The sequence below is a fragment of the Aulonocara stuartgranti genome, assembly GCF_965226115.1.
Source record: "Aulonocara stuartgranti genome assembly, chromosome: 8".
In the NCBI taxonomy this organism is placed as follows: domain Eukaryota; kingdom Metazoa; phylum Chordata; class Actinopteri; order Cichliformes; family Cichlidae; genus Aulonocara; species Aulonocara stuartgranti.
This window is the reverse complement of record NC_138959.1, coordinates 29580036-29590204: the sequence shown is the minus strand read 5'-3', so window position 1 is coordinate 29590204 and position 10169 is coordinate 29580036. Positions and strand designations below refer to the sequence as shown.

The 10169-nt window shown below is 42.0% G+C and overlaps 1 protein-coding gene across 6 annotated transcripts in view; it reads left to right on the top strand.

Annotated features, from left to right (window-relative positions):
• The first annotated feature begins 355 nt into the window (after positions 1-355).
• The window catches only part of LOC309713587 (ryanodine receptor 2-like), a 304174-nt gene continuing 294360 nt past the window's right edge, over positions 356-10169 (top strand). For all 6 annotated transcript variants that reach the window (XM_082545335.1, XM_082545334.1, XM_082545338.1 and 3 more), the window contains exon 1: positions 356-742. In XM_082545335.1, the coding sequence (XP_082401461.1) occupies positions 695-742 (48 nt within the window). In that variant the 5' untranslated portion in view covers positions 356-694. The remainder of the gene's footprint in view (positions 743-10169) is intronic.

Sequence of the window (10169 nt, the reverse complement as noted above, 5' to 3'; positions counted from 1 at the left end):
ATCCGCGATCTCGTTCTTTCGGTCACTACCCACAGCTCGTGACTATAGGTGATGGTAGGAACATAGCTCGCTGAAGTTTTTCTTATTATATAACAGTTTTGACTGAAGCATCATCATTTACTGTCACTATGAGATAAACTGAAATATACATGTCATCAACATACACAAACATACACAACCCAGACTGATGACTGTGACTTTGTTTAGTCCACAGGTGGAGGAACTCCAGGGCTCAAGGGCCGGTGTCCTACAGGTTTTAGTCCTTGATCCAGCATAACTGATTGAAATGGCTAAATGATGTCCTCAACATGTCTTGAAGTTCTCCAGAGGCCGGGAACTGAACGAATCATTTGATTCAGGTCTGCTGACCCAGGGTGTGATCCAAAACCTGCAGGATACTGGCCCTTGAGGCCTGGAGTTCCTCACTCCCGGTTTAGTGGAAATGCTCTCTGCTGGCAGGGACCACAGTGGCCAGCAGAGGGAGTAACCCGACCAACGTAGCGTTCGAGCACGCACACTACACACATACACGCTCCTGTGCAGCTCCGCCCCCGACGAGCGTGAGCCATCCAATGAAAGAGGAGTTCATCTATGCGTTGCCTTTCTCTGCTCACACAACACACACACTCGCACACAAGCACAGCCAGCCTCAGCACACAGACGCTGTACGAGCCTCACCGTGTGAACACTAACCATGGCTGAAGGAGGAGAAGGCGAGGATGAAATCCAGTTCTTGCGTACTGTAAGTGTCTCTCTGCTGCTTCTGGAGCAAAATACCGGCGCTGCAGTGAGAGTTCACTGCGTCTTTCTGCTCGGCTCTGTGAGTGTGCGTGCGTGCGTGTTGTGATGTGGGCTGGGAGTTTACCGCATTAAGGGATGACAGCTCCTCCACATTGAAGTCACTGGTCAGGGAGTCCGCATCATGCTGACAGGAGATCAGGGGTGGAGGAGGCGTGAAAACGCACTAACAGAAAGACAGGACAAGCAGATGAGAGGTGGAGAACGGTGTGTGGTGGTGCTGTCGTTGTTCATAAAAAGGAGCTGAGCAGCTTGCAGTCTGCGCGGCGGCGCTGGTGTTGTGTATTGGGTGGATGCGGGGCGCAGTGCGGTGCAGACTGGCAGCATGAAGCCTGCAACATCTGCTGCACTTCGTTCCAGCAGGACTGGACGTCCCTCTTTGGAAGGCTCATGCGGTGAAATCAGTCAGTCATCCGGAGGTCTACGTGAGAGGAGGTGTTGCTTTACAAAAAGTTGCACGTGAATGATCGCGTGAGCTCAGAGTATTTTCTTTCTTCTTGAAGGGAACAGATGGTCTGATATACCTGCACACAACATCTTAATTAATATGCATTCGTGTTAATGTGCAGTTTTAGTCTGCGTGCAGCATTTCTGGCCTGGACTGAGATTATTCCAGCGTTGGCAGATCTGTTTTGCTTGTTTTGGGAATTGTCGCTGACATAATGTTGCCATCATATTGCTGATGACTGCAGTAGTACTAAGATGCAATGAGCTGATACTGGAAAACCATTGGAACAGGTTGAAGTTTTTGGTAGGAAAATGTGAATAGATGGGCAGTCGCTGTCTGTCCTGTATCCAGTGGAGCTTGATTTTCTAGGCTAAAAATGTTCATATGCTCTGTCAGTCAGATTAATGTGTATTATATGAATAGAGTCAGACCCAAGGTTCAAAGCCAAAAGCTTTTAAGTGCAGTGTGTGCGTTTCCTCTGGATATTCTGACAATCAAAAGACAACATGTTAGATTAACTCTAGAGCCATCGAAAAACGCCTCCAACCAATACAGCATTTTTAAGGCCAAGTTTATAAAAAGACCAAGCCTCTGCTTGGGGCGGGGGACTTTTGTTGTTCTTTATTTCATCAGTCAGATGTAACAGAATCCCAGAAAAGCGCCACAGACGAGGTGGCACACAAAACATAAATGTTGGCTGCTGCTCACGGGTGACAGTGTGATGGTCAAAAGACTGAATATTAAGGAATCAGAGGTTCGTCTGCAAACGGCAGACTGTTACAGGATTACTTCAGTAGTTTAGCCTTTTTAGTCTCTTCTTCCATGACAGTTTTTGAAGCTCATTTAGGGTATTTTGATGAGCTATTACTGGATGTCACATTTGTGCCATTAAAACTCAGAAAGTAATAACACATGCATTAACATAGCTGACTGGAATATCATTTCACTCCTCCGCCGTAAAAGGCCGATGGGATATTGTTGTCACCCTGCTGGGCGACATGGACAGTTTGTGAATAACTTGCAGGATTATGAAATTCATGCCACAGGTGCATCTGCTAAAAGGCTCAGACAAGTTCAAATGTCAAACCCGTCAGGTCACCGAGGTCAACTTTTCTCTAAATCACAGATTTTTACATTTCTACCATACGTGCATCCAGTAGGAGGCTGATGGGGGAGGCTTGTGATAGACACTGGTTCATATTTTTTTCTTTATCAGAGCCAGTGTTTAACAGTCACTCAGCATCACATTGCACGAAAATAAGTACTAAGTACTACTCATTGTGATATATCAAACTCATAATGGTAAAATATTGTAGAAAATCTTCTCAACAGTGAAATATTTTGTCTGATTGTTATTTTTATTATTGTTTTTCTTTCCAAAACACAAGTGTTTTTATAGAAGCTGATAGTCAGTCAGCAAGATGGCAGCAGCAGAGTCACATGACAAGTCAAACAATCTTTGGTTTTCATGTATTTTTACTTGAAAACTATCAGTTTTATTCCTAATTTAATTCCTTCAAAATCAACAGGATTAGATTAAAAATAAATAAAGACGAGTCTTTGCATTTATATTGACAATTACAGCTGGACTGAACTGGCATACGGTCTTCACACTTCAGTATTCAAACGGAAACATTTCAACATGTCACATCTGGTCACGAACAACTCTGTAATATTTTACATTTTTGTTATTATTATCATTAAAATATAATGTTAAACATTATATAATACCAGTGTTACTATTAAATAACAATATTGAAGAGTATCATATGTTGTAGCTCACATGCGAGGGCAGTGTTTTCTGCCACATCCATCTGATATAAGATTTGAATATTAGATTTGAAAATGACTCCTACACAAATATAACATGTTTATAATAAAAATACCAAATTTCTTGTTTAGACGTATCCAGACTGGGTGTTTTATTCGACCGTCTGTTTAGTCAAGTCTAAATTGCGCTGCCAGTGGTTCTAATTTTAAGAAAGCTTATATCTTAGCAGGTTCTGTGGAAATTGTAGGGAAAGTTGCACATTTTACTTCGAGTTTATTATCATCATGATTGGAGTGGGTGCTTGTGTTTCAACCACTAAGGTGAAGGTGATCTGTTATAATGTCCTGTGGGCATTTCCCTCAGAATGCTGCTTTCAGCACCCAGAGACGTAGCAGGAAATTAAAAGCAAAAGCAGAGTTGGAGGTGGAGACTCCTGGTCACTACACAGACAAGCTTCCACCAGTCGCCATCTCAGCATGTGGTAGCCTGTGAGCCATGGCTGCAGCAGGAGGCACTGCTTTCATGCCAAAGCTCGTCATTTAACGTAATTCCTGAACATACTGACTGAAGAGAAATTCATGAGTCCATAACGTGAGCTTTGTTATAATGAGTTCATTTGTTTTATGTGTACTTTTATGTTTTTATTTATGTTTGAAGTAGTACTCTTACAAAGTGTGCAGTGTCAGCCTTATATTAGAGTGCCTGAGGAGGTTTATGGAATAATTAAATATTATTATCAGTAATAACATGTAAAAAATAGTCCCGTGGTTAGATTTATTTATTTGTTTGTTTATTTGTAGCTCTTAGATAAATGATGTCAAATGTGGCTGCTGTTGTGGTGTAGAATTAAATGTACATTGTTTAGTAGGTTTAGCAGGACTCATGTTATCATATGATTGCTTCTATAAACTTTGCACTTCGGCTCAAAGGCACAGCACACGCCTGCATTCTTTTTTAGCTCAGACTTTATGACTGGATGTCCTGACTCTCATCTTGGCTGCTTTGATGCTTATTTAAGGATTTTGACATGTTTGCTGTACAATGCTTGCACAAAGACAGCGTTTTGTATTTACTTATTTTAAAGCATTAGCCTAGCCTTTTTTCTACATCACCCCTGGATTTGCTGAAAAATTACTGTTTGCTCCTCTTGATAATGTTTCATCCTACTGCCTCTACGCCTTTACTGTTTCCTGTGACTAGGACACTCAAAACAGCAAAGCAGCTTTCTTTCAGGTACGCATGACTTAATAACGGCTTGTAAATTTACATGCAGGCCTTTTGTTTCCCTCTGCCCCTACGTCTCATCTTCTTCCTCCTGCTCCATTCCTACCTTTCATGTTCCTCTGCATCCCTCCCTCTAATCCTGCAGCACTCCTGCTAAGTGCACTTTATATGCAGATCAATACATGGTTTCTGGTGACTGATGATGTGTCAGCACAAACCAAACAGCATGGCAGCAGCTATGTGTTTGTGTTCATTTAATCCCTGTTACAGGGAAATGTTTGTTTGCAGAGAGTAAATGAAGCCAGAGCACAGAATTCCAAAGGAGATCTGGTACAGGTCAATTTAAATAAAGATATCCACTGTGTTGATGTAAAAAGAAGCAGCAGTAGGTAAAAGCTAGTATTTTAGGCTGCTCTCTACTCCAGTGTAATGGTTAACACCTAAAAGATCCCTGGTTCAAGACCAAGAGGAGACAGCGTTACCAAGAGGAGACAGCGTTACCAAGAGGAGACAATGTTACCAAGAGGAGACAATGTTACCAAGAGGAGACAGTGTAACCAAGAGGAGACAGTGTAACCAAGAGGAGACAGTGTAACCAAGAGGAGACAGTGTTACCAAGAGGAGACAGTGTAACCAAGAGGAGACAGTGTAACCAAGAGGAGACAGTGTTACCAAGAGGAGACAGTGTTACCAAGAGGAGACAGTGTTACCAAGAGGAGACAGTGTTACCAAGAGGAGACAATGTTACCAAGAGGAGACAGTGTAACCAAGAGGAGACAATGTTACCAAGAGGAGACAGTGTAACCAAGAGGAGACAATGTAACCAAGAGGAGACAGTGTAACCAAGAGGAGACAGTGTTACCAAGAGGAGACAATGTTACCAAGAGGAGACAGTGTAACCAAGAGGAGACAATGTTACCAAGAGGAGACAGTGTAACCAAGAGGAGACAGTGTAACCAAGAGGAGACAGTGTTACCAAGAGGAGACAATGTTACCAAGAGGAGACAGTGTTACCAAGAGGAGACAATGTTACCAAGAGGAGACAGTGTACCCAATTTCTCTGTGATTGTGTTTCTCACTTTGTCTGTTTGTTTTTTTCTTGAATTTTTTAAATGAACTTCTAGTTGACAGTTAATCTGTAGGGGCTGGGAAAAAAGGAATTAATTGAGGAGTGTTGTTGAAGGACTCACAATTTTAAGTAAACCTCTGGAGGCAGTCCAGTGATATCTGGTCAGAACTGTTTGTTGATCAGCACATGAAATTAGAGATGGGGAAGCAAAAACTGAGAAGATTAAGTTGGAGCATGAAAGTCTGAGGGTTGAAGCAGCATTAGAGGGAGAAAGTAAAAGTGGAACAGTTAATACTGGAACTGATGAACGAGTGGAAACCAGCTACTTGCATTTTAATGAGGAGAAGGTGAAGATGGCTTATCTGGTTGCAGTTGAGACAACGACGACACCTGTTTGGGACTAGCTGGTTCCACTTAACTGGGATTAAGGAGCGACACTGGAAAAGTAAATCAGCTTCTTAAGGATGAATTCACTGTCCCATTACATTTTCTCACTTTAAAGAGTTTATAAAAACTGCATGAAAGATGCAAATGGAAAGTGACCATTATGTTCCTGCTTTAGGTCAAAATTAGCAAAATTCAACTCTAAGTGTGTTTTTTGTTTGTTTAGTTTTTCCCCACCCTTTTCCGACTGAGGACCATGGACTCAGACCTGGAAGTGCAGATCCTCTTTCCCACTGCTTCACATTCAGCCGCTCCAACGCGAGTTGCAGATCACTACCTCATGAAGCCAGCAGAACCACATGACCTGCAAAAAGGAGGGATGAGATTCTGAGGTCACCAAAGCACAAGCCTCCCACCATCTGGCCTATGTCCAGAATCTGTGACAGAGGGCAGCCCTGATGGACTGTGTTCACTATGGATGAAGTCCAGTAACAGAACACACCTTAATTTCAGATTGTTCCTCCCAATCACGCCTCTCCAGGTCTTGCTGTCATTGCCTACATGAGCATTAAAGTCTCCCAGTAGGAAAATGGATTCACTACATGTAGCACCCTTGAGCACCCTCCACCACTGACTCCAAGAAGGTTGAGTATTCTGACCTGTCACTTGGCAAATAATTGCAGATAACAGTCAGGACCTGTTCCCCAAGCTGAAGGCGCAGGGAAACACCCCCCTCACTCACTGGCAGAAACTCCAGTGTACTGAGCAGATAAAGGATTGCCCACCCTGCTCACTGCCTCTCACTGAAGGCAATTCCAGATTGGAACAACGTCGATCCCCTCTCCAGGAGACTGGTTCCCGAGCCCAAGCTAGTTCAGGTTCTTCCCCTTTCAGAGAGGTGATATTCCATGTCCCAAAAGCCACCCTCGATAGTCGGAAATCAGTCTGCCAGGGCAGGTTTTTCGGACTGCACCTGGGCACCAGTCGCTCTTTGTGGATGGGGCCGTGGTAACCCAGTCTTGTGCAGGGTACACAGGTCCCTTGCTCTTTTGACAGTTATAGGGGTCCTTTGAATTGCTCTTTGTCTGGTCCCTCACCCAGGACCAGACAAAGAGCCATGTGTGTGTGTAATACACCTTTTTCCTTGGGGGATCCTACCACATTGCAAAGCAACCCCCCCCCAAATAACATATCCCTGCACCATGTTAAAGTAGAAATTCACAGAAGGGACCTTTGAATCAGTTTGATACAAATAACCTGCCATTTTAAGTAACACATATGTTATTTGTAATCGATGCCACACAAGAACATTTATTTATGTATTTATTTATTTTTTACCTTTTATTGTTTATTTTATTTTAACTTGCTAAATACGGGACAGACTTGATTGGGGAAAAGAAAGAGGGAAAGAAAAACAGTGGGGAAGAGGGACGGGGATAAAGGGCAAAACCCAAAAACCAACAAAATAAGCAGACAAAAACTACATCTATCAATCACCTGGGTCACCTGTTGAGAAAGAAAAAAGAGAAAAAAGCAGCAGAAGAAAAAAGAGCAACATAATAAACAACATCACAATGATATATGTGAATATGACAGTAAATACTAAATATTAAACATTATTGTGCAGCACATAAGATCAACAGAACACAGTGTGCTTTGAGGTAGGAGCCAAAAAGGGTGTAGTTTGTGGGTGTGATCACCCGTGTGTACACCTGTGAGCATGGACGCGCTTGTAAAAGAACATTTTCTGACCTGACGAGCAGTGTTACTCACAAAGGAATGAGTGAATGAATCTATTGTTCAAACCTCAGTGCAGTTCTGTGGATGAATGTACACAGTGATGACCCCATCACAGGTGGCAGATGTCACAAATGGTAATCTCTAACAAAGTTAACAAAATGTCAGTTCTAGGTGGCTGATGGCTACAACGGATGTCCAGAGTATAATGCTAGCATCACACATGCAACAATAGGAAATATGTTAGGATGAAATACATTTAACATTTCCTTTCTGGTTGTATAACAGCATCATTGCTTCTTGTTTTGCTCACTAACAGACATGGTGACATGGTGACTCGAGTTCCCTGTGAGAGGAAACAAACATGTTTGTCATAGCACTTTCTCATCTTCAGCTGTTTGCTTTCATGGACTCAGGTTATGCTGAAAGTGAATAATATCATTTCACAAGTACCTGTAACCACAGTGGGGGTGAAATTAGCAGAAAGAGGTGTAGCCTACTGTAAGAGGATTTGAGCGTAAGGAATGGCACAAAGAGTGTAGACTGTTTTTAGGAGCAGTGATGCTGAGCTTATTTGTGTTAGCATAAAACTCAATGTACCCATTATGCCATCTAAGCACCATCCTAAATTCATCAAGGGAGCTTAGTTCCCCATGTAAGGACATGCTGACCGCCCTGTGGAGCAAAACAGTTTTTAAACACACGCTGCTGACCCACTATACACTTTGTAACACAGATGGAAGTTAAGAACACAGCTTCTAAAACAAGTAGTATGACGCAAGAAGAAGAGTGCAGATCTGTGACTATCTATGACAGGTACAGTGTCAAATCAGTGCATCACCCTATCAGTGTATGGGTTTTTTCCTTTTTCTCCTTAATCTTGAAACTTTCTTTTAATTTTCCAATTGCTGTCACTTCAAGGAGCATGCACATAACATTCCCAACTAAACACGCTGTGCTAAATAAGCATGTCACAATGCTAGTAATGTGGTCATTGGTAGCAGGATCAGATTTGTTCTATTTAGTGAAATAAATAAACTAATCCTTGTTTGAAAACAAACAAAACAAACAAAGTTGATGCATTTTTGTTTGTTACTGAAATTGTTCTCCTTGCACAGACAAACAAAAGTAATGTCATATTAAAAAGCAACCTTCTTCAAGTGTAGGTTTTATGTAACAAGAGCTCAAATAAACCTGTCCTCAGCAGGTCTTAAAAATTAAACTCACGATGAGACCCTGTTATCATTTATTTAACAAAACTTAGGCCAAAATGTTGACACAGTGTGTGAAACATTAAGTACACCCCTACTGCTTCCATCAGAATCAAAAGAAAGAGAAGCATCCAGGTGTTGACAATCAAATGCAATTGATTAATTGATCATCACCATTTGTGACCATCTCTATAACAGCAGAGGTGAAAGCAAAGAAAAGACATCAGCAATTGTTGATGGGCTTTTATGACCCTTCCCATCAGTCTGGGTTATAAATCCTTTTTTAAACAATTTAAAGTCTATCAATCTACTCTCAGTGTGTACTGTCCTAGGAGTGGACACCACAGGAAATTCACTCCAAATGTCAGAGTCTACAGGCCTGAGTTAGCATTGTACAAGGTTAAAAGTTTCTGACAGTACAATTAGAAAAAGACTGAGCAAATATGGCTTTTATGGAACGTGGACAGCAGAAAGCCTCTCTGAAAAAATACACGACAGCACGGCTCAGGTTTGCAAAGGTGTTAGCAAACTACAATACTTCTGAAACTGTGTCTTTTGGCCAAACGAAATACTAAAGAGAAGCTCTTTGATCATGATGTGCATCATGATGCATATCAGCACAAACCCCTCATACTTCAATTGAACTCAATTCAGGTTTTTTTTTTTTTTTTTTTTTTTTTTTTTTAAACATTGTGCCAAAAATTATAACAGTTGCTTAAAGGCAACCCAACAATCATATGACCCCCTATGAGCAAGCACCTTGGTGACAGTGGGAAGGAAAAACTCCCTTTTAACAGGAAGAAACCTCCAGCAGAACCAGGCTCAGGGAGGGGCGGGGCCATCTGCTGCGACCATTTGGGGTGAGAGAAGGAAGACAGGATAAAGACATGCTGTGGAAGAGAACCAGAGCCATTAATCATTAAATGTAGAGTGTTGCATAAACACAGTGAGTGGGGAAATAAACGGTGAGTGAAGAAGAAACACTTGGAGCATCATGGGAATCCCCGAGCAACCTAGACCTACTGCAGCATAACTAAGGGAGGAAAAGTTTGAAGTCTAATCTTAAAAGTAAAGGGTGGCTGTCTCCTGAATCCAAACTGGGGGCTAGTTTCACAGCTGAAGGCTCTGCCTCCCATTCTGCTTTTAAAAGCTGTTTTGCTGCCATATTTGTGATTAGTCAAATGCTACCAATGCCACCCTTTCATGTGAGCACGTGGAAGAAAGCTTCAGTGAATTGACAGTCAGCTTCATGTGATCGCTTAACTTGATTGGCAGTGTTTGGGTAAGTGAATCCATTTAATGGAAAGATACTGTACCCTGGGTATGTTGAACTCTTTCGTAGTACAGGACCCTGGGCACCTTGCAGTCATAGAGTCGACTGTGAACTCTCTGTTTGCCAAAGTATTCTAGAGTCAAATGTGAGGCCATCTGTCTGACAGCAGAATGAGCTGGAGGCTTGCTTACTTTCATGCAGTTTCTCAGTATGAAAGTTTAACGACTTCCCTCCTAGTTTCATAAATGTTACCT